The sequence below is a fragment of the Poecilia reticulata genome, linkage group LG5 (assembly GCF_000633615.1).
Source record: "Poecilia reticulata strain Guanapo linkage group LG5, Guppy_female_1.0+MT, whole genome shotgun sequence".
Classification (NCBI taxonomy): Eukaryota; Metazoa; Chordata; class Actinopteri; order Cyprinodontiformes; family Poeciliidae; genus Poecilia; species Poecilia reticulata.
The window spans coordinates 4,316,426-4,338,881 of NC_024335.1; the positions used below are offsets into that span (position 1 = coordinate 4,316,426).

At 35.7% G+C, this 22,456-nt stretch overlaps 1 protein-coding gene across 8 annotated transcripts in view; it reads left to right on the forward strand.

The window, feature by feature from the left end:
- Nucleotides 1–2,553: 2,553 nt before the first annotated feature.
- cfap20dc (CFAP20 domain containing) overlaps nt 2,554–22,456 on the forward strand; it is a 43,892-nt gene continuing 23,989 nt past the window's right edge. For 7 of the 8 annotated variants that reach the window (XR_001776592.1, XR_001776593.1, XR_001776594.1 and 4 more), the window contains exons 1-12: nt 2,554–2,774; nt 2,989–3,078; nt 3,644–3,737; nt 3,837–3,909; nt 5,261–5,375; nt 5,522–5,663; nt 6,106–6,252; nt 9,523–9,674; nt 11,364–11,472; nt 14,273–14,380; nt 14,460–14,579; nt 16,401–16,714. Coding sequence is in view for 5 of the 8 variants with exons in the window: in XM_008408748.1 (XP_008406970.1) it covers nt 2,754–2,774; nt 2,989–3,078; nt 3,644–3,737; nt 3,837–3,909; nt 5,261–5,375; nt 5,522–5,663; nt 6,106–6,252; nt 9,523–9,674; nt 11,364–11,472; nt 14,273–14,380; nt 14,460–14,579; nt 16,401–16,714 (1,485 nt within the window). In the remaining 3 variants the exon portion in view is untranslated. Of the gene's footprint in view, nt 2,775–2,988; nt 3,079–3,643; nt 3,738–3,836; nt 3,910–5,260; nt 5,376–5,521; nt 5,664–6,105; nt 6,253–9,522; nt 9,675–11,363; nt 11,473–14,272; nt 14,381–14,459; nt 14,580–16,400; nt 16,715–22,456 lie in introns of those variants that run through there. The other variant, XM_017304619.1, reaches the window with a different exon arrangement.

Consider the following 22,456-nt stretch of genomic DNA (forward strand, 5'->3'; position numbering starts at 1 on the left):
AGCGGTGCGCGTGATCCGCACCGAGTTGCAAAGATCCAGAGATGCACGAGGCGCTGCAACATGCTGCGCATGCGGCGGCGTCAGCTCGTGCCGCTGCGTGTCCGCTTCAACGCGCACAATGAACCGAGCTCCGTGCTCATGATAAATTAAAACAAATTCAATCATTTCCATTGGCATGATTTATCACTTCTCTTTTTATTTCTCTTTCTTTCTACAAAAAACTGTATGATAAAAGCATTCAGGTTGGTGCTTTGGTCTCAGCTAAACCTTTTATTTTATTTTATTTTATTTTATTTTATTTACAAAGACTTCAAAATTCATTTTATTTTGTCGTTTTGTTTATTTATTTTGGATATTTGAAATGCCTTCCAGTTGCAGTGTTAAATGTTCATTATAATTTTAAGTTTACTGATCTTTCAGATTGTGTTCTTGCATTATAATTTTCCCATTAACATGTATTACTTAAAAATGGTCTAAAAACAACAATAATATTGTTTATTAAAAATCAAAATTTGTTATTGTGACAGGTCTACACACTTATGATTTATAGTGTAGTTAGTTTATTGCCATGGATGGCATAGTTACTTTGAAAGAGTAATTTGATCACTCAATGAAAAATTCATCCATCAGCTAGAAAATGTGCATCTCTTTTCCCTCCATCGTTTACGTTTGTGTCGCTGTTGTTACATATGAAACVTATYTCCCCAAGGAAAAAGAAGAAAGCAACAATATGTGTTTTCTAAAAATAATCACAAATACTTAATTTGTATACTAATTTTAATCTGATTATTGGATTGTAAATAGTAACACGTTAGATTACGCGTTAGAAGGGGTCAGATTAGAGTAACACGTTGATGACACCATTCATTTTTTGACATTTTTGTTCAAGCTATTTACGGATCGTTCAAGTTTCCGATATGTTCCCCCCCAATGATAAACTTGTTCTACGCCCTTAAGTGCACCCGTTTTGAAAATGAACTCTGTATTTTTTGCTTTGTAAAAGAAGGCAGGTAAAGTTTCCACAATCCTAAATAATGTTGTTATATAGTGAGCATAGAATGTTATTTTCTATTGTCTTGGGCTTTTTTTTTTCTAGACATTATTTAATAAGTAGCAGGCCTTCAGTTGAGCGTGAATCATTCCTTCAAAGATTAGATAATGTTACTTGTGGAAATGCATCTATTTACCAACAAATGTCCTGCATTTTGAACTGTGTGGATGGTGTCTCTCTCACGTAAGGTTCACAACGTACAGTGGACATTGTTTCTAGGAATAATTTAAAATGCTGCTTTGTTCTGAGTAATTATTCAAATATGCTAAAAGAAGATGAATCATACTTTTTATCTTTAGTAATTTTTTTGTTGTTGGTTTCAATGTCTATGACCTCTTAGTCAAACAGTTGAAATTTTTACAGATAATTTACAGATAAACCCGAAATTATCCATGTCACTGGCAAGTTTATGTTTAATTTAATCTTTAAATTTTTGCAATGCATGTCTTTTGACTGGACGTAATATTAATGGCTGTAAAGTCAATAAATACTTTCATTGTATTTCCTGTGCAAAACAAACTTGTTGGTTCAATGTGAGTCTTCAATGGATAATGGATTTTGAGCTTGACTTAATTTGTTGTTGCGTTGGGTCATATAGATGAAATATGAAAAAAATGTGTTCATATTCCTGTTACTCCCTGTATGCACTGGTTGTGGTCCCTTTTGCAAGGATTACTGCAATTGTGAGAGTTGCGTGGAGGAATTTAGCTTGTGACTCTAAAAAAGCCCGTCTGTGTTGTCATGTCTGGAGTCTTTTGTCTTCTTTTTGACAGTTCTGCATAGTTTAGGGTTTATATCAGGTGAGGTTGCTGACCAATCATGCACAGTATTGTCAGTCATTAAACCAAGTAACACAAAAAATGCATCCTTTTTCAATTAGGGTTCCTTCACAATCCCCTTAAGGCTTCTGTTTGTTCATATGTTTAAACCAAATACACTTTCCCTTCCTTTAAACTTCAAAAACCTGTAGACGCTATAGTATGTGAACAGACAGCTTCTTAAACAATTACATGTTGCCATCCCACCCTTATGCCAATGATAGTTGTTAGATCACGAGTTTTCTTCATGATAATTGGCCAGCAGGGCATAATATTTCTGTTACAATTTTTTTTTTCTTTATTGGTTATGTATAATATTTTTCTTTCCTCACGAAAATGCATTTGGGTTTGTATTAGTTCTAAGCCGTATAAATAGATAAAAAAATATTACTACTCTTTGAAAAATATATTTATTTAAATAAAATTTGAGTGTCTTCTAATCAAATTAAATACCGCTTGAGGGAAAAAACAAAAGACCTACAGATTAAAATCCCCTGGGGACTACTAAACTCCTGGCCTATGAAGGGCTCAGACTACACGGTTATGAAAACATTAATTTCAATACCTTTCGTAACCTTTCAATTTGGCGTTCTGGCTACGTCACAGTTTGTAAGCAGGTGGTTGAAGCACGTCTCGCGATCGCTGGAACTTAACGTTGGAGTCAGGTAACCATGGAGACATTCCTGAGTTAGCTAAACAGCTATTTGTTTGCTGTGTACTGCTCTTACTTGCCAGCTATCGTATTTTGAGATATTAAACATTTAAGTACCCTTATTTGTATTGCTTGATACGATTCGACCTTCAGAAACAGACGAACCATAAACGAAGAATTTATTTTGAGCACATTCTTTGGGTGCATTTGGCTGTTTTGACGTGTCATTGAAATGTTCAAGAACAATTACCAGGTATTTGTTTGGCTTACATAGGTCACAGTTTGTTTGGAATTTAAATGTTTACAAGTTTTATTATTATTATTATTATTATTATTATTATTATTATTATTATTATTATTATTATTATTATTATTATTATTATTATTATTATTATTATTATTATAAAGTAGTAGTAGAAGAGCAAGAGAAGGAGGAGGAAATAATGAATTCCTTCTATTTGTTGCAGGGGGGAGCTGTGTTTGATCTCTTCAGTGGACAAGGAAAGGACCCTGTAGCCAAATGGAAGCTTTGTGGGGGACCTTCGGCTATACATAAAGTGAGGTTTACAAGCAAGCTTCTATTTCTGCTTTTTTATTTACACCACAATCAATTTTAACAGGCCTATGTGTCCTCTAAGTCACGCTATTGTCGCATCCACACTACAGGGTTGCAGAAGCCATTCATGCAATATATGGTACAGTCTAATGTAGCATAGTGGAACAAAATACATCAGTGAGCACTATGCTAAGAAAAAAAACAAAAATGTTATACAACAGCTCAATAACAGAGTGTTCACTGCATAAGTGCCATATGGTGTCATCCTGATAAATCAGATCAGATGTTTGCTACACAGTTTTTGTGGAGGTCAGTTGCTTTTTTCATACAGAGCTGACAAATAATCTTACCTTCATTACAATAGACGCCAAGCAATACTGCCAACTAAACACTTTTTACAGCTGGAATTGATCTTGACACATAGACTTTATAGCTGAAGCCTCTTATATATGCTCCCATAAAAACCATTTGTTATCCCCTAGGGACATTTACACAACAGGTATACAGTCATACACGGAAAGGCCTCAGACTTAGTAAGACCTCTTCTGAATTATGTTCTCTCTTAGGAGTATAATAAAGAAGTTAAAGGATTTGTTTACTGTCTCGAGGGAAGCAGCCACACTGTCAAAATGCAAATGCCGAAGAATCCTAAGATGTCTCGTAAGTCAATATCATTCTTTTCATACACCCATCCGTAACATTATTTTTGTTTGTTTTTTAAATTTGCATGATAATTAAAACTTTGTTGCTTTGTTGCAGTTGGGCTTATTCAACGATTTTTGATCGTTCAAGTAAATATTTCAGAGCGGCATGACTTTTCTACTGAGCTTGTGTAAGTATATGTGAGTTTGAAATAATGTTTGCATATGATACAACCATCAAAATTCTTTTTAGAAGAAGAATGTTTCAGGAAAAGGATAACTTAATTTAAGTCAAATAAAATATCAAAATTAATTTCAGTTATTCAGTTGGGTTCACATGTTATAGTTTTATTATATACAGAATTATATATTTGAAGCATCTACGTGCTACATCTGCAGCATCTAATTTTGATGATTATAGTTGACAGCTAAAATTCAATTTCTTAGAAAATTAAAATATATTATGCAATTAAAAACGTTTAATTCAGAAATGTTGGTCGTCTGAAAAGTGTGGTCATGTATTGGACATTACAAGCACAAAATACTCAGGCTCTTCTTGCATTGCAGTGTGGCATAAAGAGGACTGACTTTGGATCTGATAAAACACAGCAGACCAATACCAGCAGATCAGATAGCCCCCCAAATATTCAATATCTGTGCAAACTTCCCACTGTATTTGATGAAACTTGGATTCTGTTCTCTCCACACTTCCTACAGACTCCTAGACTTTAATTTCTAAATGAAATGAAAAATGTATTTCAAAAAATGAACCTGGAATAGTGCAGTCATTCTTTAGCCTAGATAAAACTCTTTTGATGTCTATGGTTTAGGAGTGTCTTTGAAACTAGGACTAGAACAGTTGTAGCCTATGTCCTGGATCTGTCTGTGTGCTGTGACTTTAAACGTGCCAGGTCTGGCTACAGCCCGTGCCTTGTGAATTTCCACAAAATTTGTTGTTTCACAATCCTCTCAAATGTTGGTTATCCCTGTTCTATGTGCACTTTTTTCTATTGAACTGTTTCCTTCCACACATATACCTTGATCGTGATGACCTTTTTGGCTTATTTTTCTTATTTGATGTGTCAGTGACAGCCTGCTGGACCACCAGAGGCAATGTGTCCAAAATCTTCCTATGACTGGAAGACTGGACATTATGGTCCTTACATAATATTTCTAAGTTCAGATTTTTAAAAAAATTATTATTATTGTTATTGCTTGGTATTTTTGGAAAAACAAAATTTTGGTTTGTCTAACTGTTAGACATTATCATCAAAGTGAACAAAAAAAAGAAGCTCACTCTATGTGTAGTTAGTAAATATAACATAAATACAGTAAATAAGCTTTTTAATGAAATTCCTATTGGCTGAGATGTACCTGTAGCCCTAGAGAGGACCGAGACAGCTGCTCTATTAAAGTGAAGACATCTTTAAGAAGTCACATTAGATACCAATAAAACTTAACATTTGTATCATCAGAATCTCCTAGTGGCACACTTGCAGCAAGTGATAATTTATGTGCTGTTGTGTTATCTGCTTTAAACAGGATAACGGATTTACAGCATCTTAAAAGAAGACTTTGCTTTTCAACAGTACATAAAGAGATGTCTGCCACACTTTTGCACGCAAAGATACCTTTCACAGAGCTGAAGCGGAATACTGTGAGTATGTAATTCATGCTTTATGCATTCATTATGAATTTTTAAAAGGACTTTTGGCTATGTACTTTTTATCTTTTTTCATGTTTAAATGTAAGCTGAACTGTATCACTAAAAGCCTAAAATGATGTTGTATTGTGTTGTCTCAGTGGTCTACTTTATGTATCGACCTCGAATCTTTCGCTAGTGGACTTTTCAAGGGATTTTCGACTCTGGATGGCATCACTTTGTTTGCTACCTGTAAAGTTCGGAGGATCTTCACTATGAAAACAGACCCTAAAATCATGTCAGGTGATACTGATGCGTTTGGTTATTGGTTACAAGTAATCTCGCTTTTTCAGCTAACCCTAATGCCATCTGCATATCTGGTTATTTGAACTGCTGTTCACTGAATGAGTCCAGTGTTCCCAGGTTGAAGCATTGTTTTCAGTGAGTGTGTGTATGCATGCACATCTTGTGTGTTTATAGTGAAGTATAAGAATAGATTTGGAAACAGTTTGCTGTTTTTGTTGTGATGGTTTGCTGAAAGCTTATTGGTAGATTTAGTGAACATGCACAATAGTACCAGGTGCAAAGATGTGGCTGGCCAGTACTGGTTTTTTTGCACCACACCACTAATTTATTTTTTGTGACATGATAATATGTCACAATGATATATTTTGGCCTGTTTTGCCAAAAATATCCCCACATTTTGTTAGAATTTTTCCAACATTGCATTTTTTTTCTATTGCAGACACATTTCTTAATGGGGCTTGTCTCATGGAGATGATCCCTCGCAGTTTCTGGTACCCTTCAGATGTGAACCAAATTACTCACGTGCTGATCTATGAGAATTTGCAGAAGGCCGAAGTGAAGTCTGATCCTCTTAGCTCAGCCTCTGGTAAGTAAGACAAAACCCCGGAATTGAAATGAGTCAGTGCAAAAGCAAAAGCTCTAAAACAATCCATTTCAATTAAAAATTACATTAGGTTATTTAACAGGACAAAAAAACACAATAGAACAGATTATGCTCATCGTCATAGTTTTATGTGCTTTTTGTGGTGGACTTTGCCTGCTCAGTCAGTGGTATTAGGCAGTTGGCTCTGCAGCTGCAGTTTGAGAAGGCCCTTTTATTGTTTCAGCTTGACTTTACCTCATGCACAAAGCAGGTGTAAGTTTTATGTGGAGCTTATTTTTCTTCCTGAAATCTTAACCTAAACCTTGTTTTGCTATGAACTGGCGGTGGATAGAGAGGTTGGCCCTTATCTTGAGCATCAGTACCTGACCACATCCACTGCTCTAGTGAAAGAAATCCCTGCTGCCTGAAGAGATTTCTTTGAAGGAAAAGGGATGCTATTTCAGAAATATAGCAATAGTGACATGCTCCACATCTATAAATAATATGATGAAGATATTTCCATGATACATCTAACCATCTTATGTAACCGGAATCCTTGGAGCACCATGTGGGCAGGTGGGGGTTTGCTGCCTTTTGTGGTTATTGGTAGAGAGTTAGTACAAATTGGACAAGTCATCAGTAAATCATAGAGCAAGACACCCAGGACAGTATGTGCACAGTCATACCTTCGTATACTACAAATTCATAAGACAAGACGTAGCAAAGCTTGTCAAATTTATTTGTAGAGCAACATTCAAGATAGTGCTTATTTCTTTACAGCAGAATAAACATAGGAAATCACATAAGGTAAGAAATATATTAAAATAATTATAGCAAAAATAAAGACATCACATGAAATAACTGTTATACATTATGCCTTTATAAACATATTAATAGTAGAAAACCATTATTTGATTCAGGTGAGTCAGGGAAAAATCTAAAAATAATAGCCTGGCTTAGTAATTGACTTCATTGGGATGTTAAAACATATGCCAACACCTTGAGCCTCATTGAGACAAGTGGTACAGTTAAGTCCAAGATTATTAAAACCCTTATCTGATTTGCATGTAATGTAATATTTTAATTTTGTCAACATTCCTCTTTAGACAGGAGGTAATATTTGAATTACTTAAATATTACTTTACTATTTGAAGTAATATTACTCTAACGTAAGACGTTCAGCTCATTACCAAAGATAAACCATCAAAATACAAGTTGGAACATGAAAAACTATGGGTGCTAATTATAACAAGGGTTTTCTGTGATGCCATTAATTATTTTTTTATTGAATTTTGAGAAGGATATGAGGAGGCTTTTGTGACATTTTACAAATTGTATATATTAAAAGACAATGCAAATAAAAACTGCTAAAATGTTTTTTTATTGATTCCCATGTTATATTGTTTTGTTCTCTTTTGAGAGATGTATTTGTCCTGTCAGCAAGCATGTGTTGATTGAATGGAAATAGATAATAAACTAGATAGGTGTATAAACAATTTTGGTTTAATGATAGTAATCTCTGACCTTGTGTCTTTTGATAAAAAAAACAATGACTTTTTTCTTGTTTGCCTTAACCTGGAAGAAATTCTGACCCATCCAGTTAAAGATATGATGCCTAGAGACTGTAAAAAAAATTTTCATTTGGTGACAAAAAATATTAGAGTAATTAAAATAAATATAAGTCAGTGGTACACATATAGATGTTGAATAATAGAAATCCTATTATGAAGATGTCATAATAGGATTTTGTTTCAAATTTCTAATTGGAATTTAGGAAGTAGTCCAAGTATAAAATAAAGTTGTCAAACTTTAGGACCTTTACATTTTCTGAATCACATTTTCTGACTGACTTATATCTGTGGGAGATATAGCAAAGATGTTGCTTTGAAAAAAACATTCCAATGATGTCGGTTTATGTAAAGCTGATAGACAGTTAATGCGTTTATGTAGAGGATTGCATATTTACTGATCATAACCATTTTGCTTCTTCTTGTTTGAAATTCTTTTATTTCTAATTTTTGTGTTTATTTCGATCTAACCTGCTATCGAGAAGCTGCAATTATCTCCTCATACCGAAAGACATGCACCAGTAATCCAGTTCTGTTGCCTTCGTGGCCTTTTTTATCAGCATCTATTTATTTGTTCTGACAGCTGTCCAAGTCATGTTGAATCAAGCAGCATTGCCCTTAGATGGGAGCAGTAACCACACACGGAAAAAAATCTTTTCATAATTAGCATCTACGTTATTAACACAACATACCTAATCATAATTAAAACGATTGCTATTAAAGTAGCCGTCCAATTTAACTGGGACAGAGTTGTTTGTTGAATGCATTTCCTTCAGTACCCAAACTGTCAAGAACTGTTACAAGGAAGGCTACGTTTTTGTTTTTTTTGTTTTTTTTTTGTCATGCGACTACAAACAATGCCTGTTTATCTCAGTCCTACACCAAAGACTCTTTGTTGCGCTGAAGGTCAATGAATTTTCACAGATCCAAATCACTGTTGAAACTACTTCTCCAGAGCCAGCTATCATACCTATATCTCATTGTAATCCTTTCTGTTATCCCATTCTTTATGGGCTTTTGCAGATTTGAAGCACACTGAAATTTATTCACACAACAGGTACAGCTCAGTGTGTTCCATCTGCTGTATCAGAGAAGTGTGATTTCCTCTTTCCTTCTTAGAACATCCAGCTAAGCTCGGTCGGTATCATGTTGTCGATCATGTTTGTCTTGCGGACTGAAAGTGTTTGCTCGACGCTTTGATGAGGATCAGATAGAACGTGTGTTTTGCTGTTAGCTTCAGCAGAGGTGGTCCTGATTAGCCCTGGCACAGATACAGCAAGGTCAGGTTGATGCCATATCAGAACAACTCCCACTTCAGCCCATTATTTTCACATGATGAAATGGCACTGATAGCCAGAAACACATCTTTCAACTCTATTAGATAAACTCCAGTTTAACTGAAATCCAGTTATTAGGTGGTTATGTATCTTTATGCATAAGTGCTATTAGCTGATGAAGACAGGATCATCCGTATCATGAAGTGCTTAAAGTTTGTTATTGGGTAGTTTACAATGTTTTGCATCCTAAAACATACGCCTGTATATAAGCTAAACATCTCTGTTTTAAAAGTTTTTTTTTTTCTTCAGTCACAGTGAAAAAGAAACTTTTAATAGGCCTTGTTACCAGACAAAACACTGCTTCTCTCTGACCTTAAATAGACCGTTCTGTGCACCAATGAGATGTGGAAATTTCTTTCTTTTTGCAGTACCTGATCAGTCTTCCACTGCCATATCAACTAGTTATCGGAGAACCAAGCCCCAGGGTGTTTTACAGACAGCCGCGGGCTCCAGAGCTTCTTCAGCATCTCCAAATACTGGAAGAACAAGCATTGCAAACTTGGACAGAATGGAGAGAAGTGTATGGTTTATTTACATTACTGTAATCTATCTCATCTCAGAGGAAAGTGGATTTAAAACACATTGGTAAAATAGCTAAGGTTCTCTTCGTGCTCTCAAAACAGCTGTGGCCCTAGAGGCATGTGCTTCAGAAAACCTCTTAGGATGCTCAATTGGTAAAACACCCAGCATATAGTTCCTTAAAAATCTGTTCTGTATAATCTGAGGGCTGGATTAGTGTCGCTTTTTCACCACTTAACCCACCCCTTATAAAGCTCTTTTGGAATAAAATGTGGAATTGTTGAATACTTCAAAATGTTCATACTATTTCAGAAACATTACTCAGAAGAAAGATAGAACACTGTGGAGAAAATTGTTGTCATGTTAATTCAATTTGGAACAATGTTAAGCCAAGCAGTAATATCAAACATCAACTTGTCTGCTTGCAACTAATGTTTTCCATCTGAACATTACTTTGAATACCACATTCATATTTTTCAATCATATTTTCACATAGTATCCCTGCTTAAATCTAACCCAGAGTTGTATGCTGACTATTTGTACACCCTGATTTTAAGGGAGATCAATCACATCCAACTTCTGTTACTTCAAGATCAGGTTTAGAGATTTCTTTGGTTAGTCTGGTAGTTAACAGACACAGTGTTCTTTGTGGTCAGCTTGTGAAAGTTCAGTCAGACATTGTCTGAATAATTTGGAAACCAAAAGAAGCCCATCTAGGCCAACTTCCGGTTAAAATGACTATAATATTTGCAATCCTAATAGTTCTATTATCTTTAAAGATACACAACCTAAAAAAGTAACTCTTGAGTTGCCTGTTAATATATTGGATACCCCAGCATATACAATGTGAGCTGCATCTAATCCAAGCTACCATGGGTATTTTAAACATGCAGAAAACTCCTCAGGCATTGTGCATATCAAAAACCATATTTGCCATTATTACAACATTTAAGTGCTGCTGAAACATTATGAGATCTCATTGTATGCCATGCATGCCAGGAAAGCTGTTTCCAGGAATGAAGAATCACTCAGTTTGGCCTGTGGAATGCTTGGAGTAGCTAATATCAGAGTAGACTTGACTCTGTCCATTTGGTAATCCATCTGATAAGTGTTTCACTGCTTGTGGGCACACAGTGATTGTGTTTAGTGAGCAAAAAAATACTTTTCAACCCATGTAAAAAATGTTTTTAGATATGTCACCATATGTGGCAAATTAAGAAATAATGCAGCAGAATCTTAAGTTTCAGTCCAAACAATGTGTTCTCAAATATGCACAAAGACTCCTTTCTGCTTTATCTAATACTCTGGATTTCAAGAATGACTTGCTGCCACCAGAAAGTCCTTCCATTTTTAAAAAGACAGTACGTTGTGACCATGTCTATTAGAGTTATAAGTAGTGCTTCAAGCACTTTGTAGATTAGTAATTCTAACTACTCAGACAAACCTTCACTGTAAAACTTGTCACAGAGCCTTGAACCACCCTGACCCCTTCAGAAGGGAATAACCTTGTCTGGGCAGCTTCCAGTAGGCATTAAACATGTAATATGGTTAATTGCCTGCGTTTTTGCATAAGACTTTGCACAAATCGATGTAGATCTTTGTGAATTATCTGTGTTATTAGAGTACAAAAATGTAGCAAAATTGTGTTATTGAGCCTGTACCATATGTACCTTTTGATATTGTACCACAGATTTCTCCATCATGTAGACTGAATCAAAAGGAGCCCACTGAGAGCCAGCATGTCACCATGCTTGGTGAGCATTTCTCCCAGGGTCAACAGTCCCTTACTACGGTAAAAGGTAAATCTGAATATATATCAAACTGTTTTTTTTTTTTGTGTGAACACTTTCAACAATTTTGAATGCCCTTGTTCTGCTATTTCATCTATCAAAATCTCTGTTTTTTTTTCCTTTGTGAGCGTTGTTGTGTACTTGCTCAAACTAACAACTCAGGATACAGCAGTCAATACACAATGACGTTTGTAACACAAAAAATGGAGAGAATCTAGATCTGTCAGGGTACAGTTGGTTGTCAGTAAAATGAAAAAAATAAGAAACAACCATGAAAGGTTTCACATGGTCCTTGAAAAATGTGTATACCCAAAGAGAAAAAGAAATAGTTACTGATGTCACTTCTGCCACATCTTCAGTAGGCCATAATGATGTTGGATTTGCTGATGCCTTTAATTTATTTATCCTTAGTAATTTATCCAGAGTATCAAATTAATGTCTTCTTACCCTTTCCAACAATACAACAAAAGCAAAGCGAACTTTCTCTGAGATAATGTGAAACTGGCTAAAGTTTGATATGTCCCCGATTAACAAAAGCAAGACTTTGCACTGGATTATAGGTTAACTTTGGTGCTTAGTTAACAGGTAGTAAAATACAGTATCTTTATTATTTCGTGGCAGCATCTTTTGCTGCAGTCACTGTCATAAGTGTTCTCTGTACTTCACAACATAAGACTTGACTTGACTTGCCAAAAAGCTCCAGTTTTGCCATTTTAGTTTAAAGAATATACCCCAGAAACTTTGGGCCTTGTCAACATGCATAATAGCAAATGGCAAAAAGTTGTCTTTGTTGGATGTTCCTGTAAGTGGTGAAGCTTTTGTAGATCTTCTTCATTGCTACTCATTATGGATCAGAACTCATGAGATGATTTGACGTAGCTTGACTTTGCAGTTAAGCTTGGCTCTTTTCTACCATTTGGACTATCGACCCAAGATTACATTTAGTCTTGCTTCTAGTAACAGGATCATATTATGTGCTATAGCTGTTTGAGATCTTTTTGTAGCCCTTAATGGATCTTCTGAGCTCTCTCTGGTTCATGTTCAGGATGGTGCAAACAACACGAAATATTCAGCAGCACTTTTGTTTCTTTTAACCCTTGTGTCTAGAAATGGGGTCCAAATAACCACACACGTAAAACCTGTATCATTTGCCACAGTCTTCTACGTTTGCCTCAGTCTTCGCACACACAAGCGTTAAAATGACTACATAGCTAATAAAATGCTTGATGGCAAATGTAATAGTACTCAGTAGTAGTGATAGTACTCAAGGTTAAACACTTGGCTTAAAACCTGTCTGTGATACAATTATTAGTCGTTTCTTTTGGGAAGCTGTTGCATCTCTAGTCAGAAATGATTGCCAACTGAGACTGATGGTTTCTTACTTTTTTGGCAGAATTTGTTAGAAGCTCACTATAAGAAGTAAAAAAAAAATAAGAAAACAAATAACGACTGCAAAAATACTGCATACATTTCTCTTTTGGTACAAACTGATCTTAAATTTTATTGCACTGGGAAACGCAAAAAGAGAATACATAAATAAAAAATGTCCATATGTTGGATTTTATTTTGTGTTTTTTTTAATATATGAAAAAAAATATCCAGTCATAAACTGCATTGGGATAATAATGCATTTCTGACTTATAAGCACCACTTTTGACATTTATTAAACATAAACAACTGCAGTTTGCATTATAAACAAGGCTAAGCTAGTTGCCAAAAGTATACAGGCCCAGGTAGGCAAGGCTAGCCAAGTAATGTAATTGCTTTAGTACGTTTTAGACAATGAAAACACACTTTTACATACACAAACCACCATATTTTTTATACCATAAAAACATACTGTATTCATCTTCTGTATTAAAAAAAAATCTTTCCATAAAGCTTAATCACCTTTCAAGCATACTTGAAATGTACATTTTTACCATTTTTAAATATCTATATGCCAGCTTTTTCTCTCTAAGCATTATTTGAAATACTTGACTTCAATACAAAAGCCCACAGTAAAATTGCTAACCGCAAGATAAATGAAAAGCTGTGTAGAAGGCAATGAGTTAAGGAGTTCTCTACAGGTAATACATGTATTTTTACTATTTTAGACTAATTAAAGAGGGAAATACAGCATTGTTTCAATAAGCTCTACTGATACCAACAAGTTTGTCCATATATATATATATATATATATATATATATATATATATATATATGGTAAAGCTGTGGACTGGTCATTGAAAAAGAAAATCTGAGGATGAACCCATTCCCTGTCATTGTTGGCGAGCGCACGTACACCCTTGACATATCTACAGTAATAGGATGAATGTAGAAAATATTAAAAGAAAGTGTCACTGACTTTGCCACTGCTAGGAATCAAGATAGCTTTGGCTCATTACATGGCATCTCCTGTGGCAGAGAATCTTTCTAAGAAAATGATTCAGCTTCTTCCAAGCACTGTGCCCTTTCAGAAATATTACTTATGGGGCAACAAAAAATAAGCCCTGTTTCTACAGAGTATGAAGTCTCTCGAGCATCCAATAACAGCCTTTATGATTGGTAATACACTATCCTTTCAGCACGACTGAATGCAAAATCTGGCTGATTAAAATTCCTTAATTCAGCCGAACATAATGTAGCTGGATATATTCTTTTTGCAATGAATGAATGGAAGAAGCTCAGTTGCCGAAATGCCTTCATTATTAGGGATTTTCACGGTGCATAATCAGTTCACAGATATGCTTCTGGCAAGCTTTAATAACATTGTTGTTTGAATCTATTGTTATAAACCATTTTCTGATGTTCAAATTATTATTTGTAGGAGAATCTTGCAAATTACAACCCCACCCGCCCAGACAAAGGGTGTTTGGTAAGCAGGGATCTAAGAAGTTACGGATCCTGAGTTCTGGAAGAGAGAGGGTATCATCAGGTACATTATATGCACATATCAGTGTTTTGTATTGTGTTTTTATTTGGTTTAGAATTAACTATTTGGTTATATCCCCCAGATGCTGAATTTGGTAGTAAAAGCAGTGGAAGGAGGGATAATAGCCCTTTTCCATCCAGTCAGCCAGAGAGCAGCCAGCAGCTTCAAACTCAAGAACAAAAGTCACCCAACGTAGTAATGGGTAAGGTAAAATAAGAATGACGTGAATTTTAAGACAAAGCAAAAGTCACAGTATCATAATAAGGCAGTGAGGGATGAGAACATAAAACAAAAAAACTAAAAATATTGATATGCAGGTTGGATGGTTTTGCATGTTCTCATTTTCCTAGACAGCTCCTTTATACTTGAGAAAAATAGTCAGTCCCACTCTTTAGATAATTCATAAATTGGATCACTTCAAAATATTGCATGAATTTTAATGCTTCTATGCTGCATATGTGCTTTTGTTCCCCCTTTTAAATTTTACATAACCCACATCAGGGCCACTTGCATGACCCTCCTCTCTCCAACCTGTGCTCTCTTCCCCTCCGCCATCCCCCCACGTAACCCTCATCCTCACACACCCACACTCCCATTGTCCTTGCAAAACGAGTGCATGTGTTCTGAGAGCTCATTTATGGAGGTTTCTCCACAAGCAGTAAGCTCCTTTGGTGCAGCCCTGCCCACAGATGGAAAGTAGTTAGTTCATTAATGGTAATGTGGCACATTAAATAAAAGTCAGGGGGACATCTCCTGGGCCCAGGGTTTGCCACACAGTGGGCAATTAGAGGAAGTGATTATACTGTCGAGAGGTTCAAATGTGCTCACTCATTCAGATTTAGGTGCCTCTGTCTTTTAACTGAGGTTTATCTTGGAGAATAAAGATTCGCCGTGTCTTATTTGCACTTACACATTGAAGAAACTTTCATTTAAGCTTGCAAAAGCTTTTCCCCCCCTTGATTGTGCATATAGTGCCTTGCAAAGTATTCGTATACCTTGATCTTGTTTACACTACACCCACAAGCTTCTGGGTAATTTTTAATGATTTTATGTGATAGGCGAATGCAGAGTAGTGTCTTTTTTATACATTCTAATTAAATACTTTTATTTACAGAGGAGATTTGGCCCTCTTTACTTTGATACCCATGAGTCAAACTCAATACAACCAAATGTGGAGAACCACAGCTCAGGTGGAAGTCTCTTATCAACAGGACAATAATTATTTCACACAATGTTAAAACTGCGCATTACCTTGAACAAACATTCTACATCATTACATAAAGTAATGGCAGCATTATGCTGTGAGGGGGCTTTTTTCAGCAGGGACATAGAAGTCCCTGTTGAAAAGGGACTAATCAGATGAGATGTGAAGATTGGGGGATATACTAACGGAAGAAAGCCTATTGGAGGCTGCGAAGGACTTGAGACTGGGGTGGAGGGTCCTGAGTCAGCAGGAAGAACCTAAACACACAGCCAGAGCAAGAATGGAATGGTTTAGTTTGCATATTTATGTGTTAAAATGGCACAGTCAAAGTCCGTATCTAAATACAATTGAGAATTTGTGGCAAGAGTTGAAAATTGTTCCCCATTCAATCTGACTGAGCTTGAGCTTTTTTAGAAGCACAGGAAAAAACGTGCAATGCTGTTGTTGAAATGAAAAAAAAATATTTCTGCAATGCATTGACTTAGTGAGGCCTAATACATACTCAGCACACCCCATAGCTGCAGTTTTATTCATATTTACATGGTTACCTCATTCAGAGATTTCTATAACAAATACATGAAAGGAATCTAACATATCATGGCCACAAATGCCAGGAATGAAGGTAGGCTTTTCCAGGCAGAGAAATTAATTACAACTATGCATACTAGTATCAAAGATTGCTAAGTGACTATTAGCAATAAGAATAGCATCTCACCATCTTGAAGGGGATGTTCTGTTCGTAAAGAAATTACTCATCAAAAACAGCTAAGGAGTAAATTAACTCGAGCGCAGGATAAATGTGTGTATTTATAATTCTAGATGAGCAGAGCTGCAGCCCTGCCAATGCAAGTATGGAAGCCGCCCCCACACCAGTGGAGACTCAACTTCGATCAGGTTTGTCTTTTGACCCGGAGGTCTGGAACAGCCGGGAGAGTAATGAGGGGTCCGAGCCCCAGCTCACTTTGCAGAAGGAGGTGTTCACTTTCTCATCCCAGCCTCACTCACCCAAGCGAGGGCAAAGCCAGGGTGACCAGGAGAAGATGGATCTGGGAGACGGTCAGGTCCAGAGCACTGGTGGGGGGCGGCGGCAAGCGCAGCCTGAAGACGACTTTATCGGCAGTGAAAGCGATGAGGTACGTCCGTTTCTTGTGAGCCACAGAATCGCAATACCAGATAACTAATTACAAGCAGTAATTAGTTCTCTGTGCTTTATGTCACAGAGAATAGTCTTTTTGACAGTGTTGCAATAGATTTTAAAGTTGCCCTTGCCATTTTTTGCCATGCCTCATAGTTGAATTGTTTCAAGCACGAGTGACTCACGTTAAGTCCTACAGTATGTTTAAAGTTAAATTAAGTTTACTTTGTTGGAATTTAAGACATTGACGTAATCACTTGTAAGAACTAGAATTAATTGTGCTTTTATTATTTGAAGTGAAGAGTTTGCTGTTGCACATTTCAGTTCAAAAGTCAAAGTTGTTCGTCATCACATCATATATTAATCACTCTGCAACTTGTGTTAAAGGGCAGGATTTTTTATGCTAAGCAGGGAAATTAAAACTAGAAATAAAATCATAAAGATCTATCTTCAAAGAAATGCTAATTGCTTTTACTTATTTAAAACTTGGTAATAAGTCTGATAATTCACAGTTAAGAACCTTTTTGTTGTGCAGCCGGTCTTTGTCAATAGAATACAGGAGCCGGTTTAACCATACAGAAAATTCTAGAGCACATGCATTCACCAGAAATCAGGTACTCACAGCCTTTGCTAAACCATTAGTAGGACATTTTAATACTTCAAAATAACTGAATCTTTTATACTGACCTTTTTGAACTGCAGGTATAACATTTTCTTCCATAGAATTTTTATCTGAACTGACATTTACTTTTAGAATTCCCTTTCTAGTCAGATTTGAGAAGGTTTTTACACTGCCTTGCAAAAGTATTTATTCCCTTTTATTTATTTTTCCCAGTTTGTCACATTACAACCACAAGTTTAGGCATCTTGTATGGGGATCTTATATAATAGTTCAATACAAATTAGTGCATAATTTTGTGATGGGAAGAAAATTATACATATTCTCAAAATGTACAAATAAACATTTGAAATGTTGATATTAAGCTCCCCTGAGTAAATCATTTGTGGATTGATCTTCTACTGTATTTGTAGCTGCAAGCCTTTTGAGATATTTCTTTTCCAAACTTGCTTCTTTTTTTTCTTTTTTTTTATATTTCTCTTTGCAAAATAGCTTAAGTTGAGTCAGAATACATAGAGTATACAGTTGCAAGTCTTGCCACAGACTCTAAATTTGATTTAGGACTGGACGTTTCTGGGCTGATTCTAACACATGCATATGATTTGATCTAAGATGGTGGTTTTGTGAGATGGTGTTACTAAAATTAAAATACACACGGGTGAACTCTGCTAACTAATTAGTTGAATTCAGAAGGCAATTACCATAGTTGGATTGGATTTCATTTAGGGGTATTCAAGTTAAGGGAAGCACTACTTTCTGTTGATTTATTACAAATAATCTAATATTGTGCCTTGGTTTACCTTTAGTTATTTGTGAAAAAGGTTAATGGGAAATTAATGCCATACTTTGGTAAGGCACTGTATATCTAATCTAGGTGGAAGTTGTCAGTCCTCTTCAAAACTGTAAATTTACATGATGTATTCAAATAGTCTTCTGCCACATTTATACTTTATGATAAGTCATCTATATATATTATAATGGAAATCAAGCTAAAAACAGTATAAATGCAAATAAAGAGAGCATAAGTGTTTGCTTTGTATGTGGGGAAGAATCACATGGTATACTCATGCACAAACTCACTCTGCACACCCACACACCCTCTCACAAACACACTTACACACCCACATGGAGACAGGTTGTTAGAGGAAAGCATCTTTCTCTCTATGCAATCAAATGATCATGTAGCCTCTTGGTTGAATCTGTCTGAACACTTCAAAAGAAAAAGAGCACTTCAAAAGAAACAAACACCGCTGTACGAGTGGACGCCCTGAGGTTTTCAAAATACAGTATCGTGTTTCGTATGTAATTGTTTTTTATCTGCTGCTGTTTTTGTATTATTGATGCATCTATTATTGCAGACGACATGCCATAAACATCTAAAAAAAAACACAAACAGTGCATCAGAAATCCTGACTGATTTAGAAAGTCACTGCTACTTCATCAGTCATTGTAAAACTTTGTGTCAGTTATCAAAATTTTCCACAAGAACATTTAAACACTTTTGTGATCTGTGAAGATCATTAGCACAATAAAAAAAGATGAATATTTCCCAATGAAATTAGACAAACTAAGTGTTTCACCTGCATTTAATACAAAAATATTCTTTGACATTGTTGCAGGTCTATGTGTTTAAATTTCAAATTTTGATAGCTGGCAAAATTTGTACAGGTGCCAAATTTTGGACTACAGTTCTGCAAACTATGCACAACTTTTAATAAAACTACTGAAACCTCTCTGGATTGGGCATATAATAGCTAATATAACTGATAGCCTGTTTTAAGGGCATTTGTTTGCTCAGTCAGTTAGCTTCATTACAGACATGTAAGTGAAACAGTGTTGCTTTTAATGTAACAAAGTAAAAACCCAACATTTCTCTCATGCACTCAGAAACCTTGCTATATTGGTCTAAGTACCTTTCAGTCCTACTCATCTAGTAATTCACATGCAACCTTCCTGAGCCTCAGTGATGGCTACATAAGCACCTGTGAGTGAGACATAAGAGGTTCTTGATAAAGTCACATAAAGGAGATTTGTTAAGACCAGAATAAGAACAACACTGACAATTCTGTGGAGCTGGTTAAAGAAAACATTGAAGTATTTTGACAGTTAAATTTTGGTAAAACCACAAATTTAAAAAGTTATACAGAAGGAAATTTGATAACTACTTGAGGCTATTTTTTGCTTATAGTGATCATGTTTTAGTGAAACTTGTAATACTCTACACTGTAAGTAATTCAAGATAGATGTGCTAGGCCGTTATTTTAGAAAGGTGATAATACCCAGACTTGTACAAAATATGAACATTATGTTGTTTTTGACCAATAACTTTACATTTAGTGACTAATGTCCAGGCTAAAGATGTTCAGAGTTACTAATTTATTGATGCCAAAGCTTTTAACAAAACAAAGGTTTACATTTATAGTTAGTACTTTGCAGATTTCCATATAATGTGGGTATAGATGTTGACGGGACATAATATTTCAGTCTCTGATTTTTTTCAGTTTTCACCATGGGCATCTGATCATTTTTTGAGTTAAACATTTTGACACTGTGTTTTGTGTGTTGGAGTTTTTAGATATTTTATTTTCTGAAGTTTGTTTTTCCTGTTTATTTTTCTTTCATCTTCTACTATGCCTTAGCTTTTCTAGTCCTATTGTTTGTTTGCTATAACTTCCGTTGGTATACTTTTCATTTTGTCTCCATCAGTCAGTGTTATGGTGCAGTTGTAATAAAATGTATTTACTCTTGTTACCCTGCTTTCTGGGTTCCTGAACTTTCTGTTGTTACATGCAAGAAGTTTTCTGGCACTTCGGTCATGTTAGTTTGGAGGAGATATAAGGCAGCTGATAATGCTTTTTTTGACTTCCAGCAGTGATCTCTGCTTGTTAGTCCTGGGTTTTGGTCATCCACTTTTTACATCGTCTTTGAAAAGGAAGATCGTTTGTTTCATAACAAGAACAGGCATAAAAGTTTGACACAATCATAAATGCTCACATTTCAAAACCAAATTAGAAGTGAGTACTTGCAACTTCATAAATAGAAAAATCAGACACCATTTTCTATATTTTTCTGAAAAGGCTGATCTCAAACTAGACTTGATTTCTAATCATCAAAAAGCCAACTTAAACCTATGCTTGACTCTAACACGTTTTACCCACAGCTATATGTTTTCATGAGAATCCACACACTGTCAACAATATTAACTGAGACAAATATTCTTTCATGTAATACTGCAAGCAACTGTGTTGCTACCCTGTCAATATTATTAAACCGTATGTTTATCCATCCAACAGAGGTCATCTTGATTTTGATTTTTATTCATTTGTCGGTTGCTCTTTTCTGAACTTGGAGCATTATTATCTTTCAAAGTGTTGCATCAGGATCATGCAACTCTCTTGAGCAGACATCGGTTTTTAAACAGAGAGAAATATTAAAAGCAGAACAAAGCAACAAACTTTCCGCATATGAAACACTTTGAAATATATCAGAAACAATGGGCCAAGGTAAAGTTTGTTATAATTTCAGCGGAAAGTAGTTGTTTTGATGTAAAAATACCTCAAACAATGGACAGCGGAGCAGCTCGGCAAAGCTCATTCATGCTTGCAGACACGCCCATATCTGGCCTTTCAATAATACATGTATTTCACTGTTTATTCACCTGAACTTATGAAAATGATAAAGCAAAGAAAGCGAGTAGAGAAAATAATATGTGGAACCACTGAGCGTCAAGCCTCCAGGGCCTTATGATAACATTTCACCCTAAACAATCCTAAGAGATGAAGGACAATAGAAGGAAGTGATACAGTGCTGGAGTTACACTAGGAGGACTTAATTTGAGAGAAATGATGCCTATACAATGAGCCTAATAAATGCACATACGCTAGCAATCAGTCTAAATGCATGCAATAGCTGTGACTCCCTGTTTTGTGAAGAACTTGCAGAGGCTGGAGAGAAAAATGAGAGGACACATAATTAGAGAAACATTGGTTTTAGGCTGGGAATTCTCAGTACCCCTGAAAACATGGTTTATTAAAATATAAATAGAATTTGATGCATCTATTCATCAAGTTAGGATATTAAATCAATGTCAGTTTGTAACCAATAGTGCAGAATAACACTAAATTAATGCTCCACAGAAAATCTATGCTTTCGATATGAAACATTCATGCAGTGTAAGCTTGAACAGTGTGTCTCATGTGTGTAGCTTGCTCCTTCGAGAACGGCAGAAGCTGTTGTCAGCTTTGTCTCACAACCCCAGCAATAGATTTTTTTGTGGCGACCCAGTTGTACATTGAGAAAAAAACTGTCAATAGAAGGGAGAGAAATTGTCCATAACCCTTTCTGCATAATTACTGAGGTTTTGTCCAAGTAAAGCATCTGTATTTAACGTTTGTTAGCCTTGAATGAGTTAAAGAGTACATGTTGTCATGGGTTTGCTAACCTGTGTTGCTACATATCTGAACAAACAATAAAATGCTTGTCTTTAGTGTACAGTTGTACAGTGGTCATCTGATCTAGATAGCATTTTTTGAGGAAATTTATGTCAGATTTTTAATATCCTTTTCTTGTGCTGTGAAACTGGGTCACATTTTGAGTTCTGTGCTGTTAATTCAGCTGCCATCCCCCAGTAAAGGAGCAAGTCTCAAACTTTTTAGCATCATGCATCTTTGAAGCTTGCTGGGGTAACTTTTGGTATTCAAAATTGTGGTTTCCATGAGTTTTCCTTCAGTGCAGAAAAGAACCATATCCAGTGTCCTATATTACACAAGTTGGCACAAATCTATAGCTGGAGTGCTGAGAGCTAACTCTAAATCTTATAGTTTCGCAGATTAGCACATTTAAACCTTTTGAAATGTGACATCAAGAATTGTTGAAGTACGTTTGTAATTGTATTTATTTTTTTTGCATATTTATGAACGCAGGTTTTGTTGAAAGGTCTGAAACATTGAATGTGTTACCACGAGTACAAAACCTTATTGGTGTCAGTTGTATGAATCCAAATTAGTGGAAGCCTGATCCAGTCTCAGAAATATCAACATATTTACCATTAAACTTTTTCTAGCATGCTGGTGTAGAAGGAAAGAGAAATGGAGTAGGAGTGTAGGAGTTATCCTGCTGGAG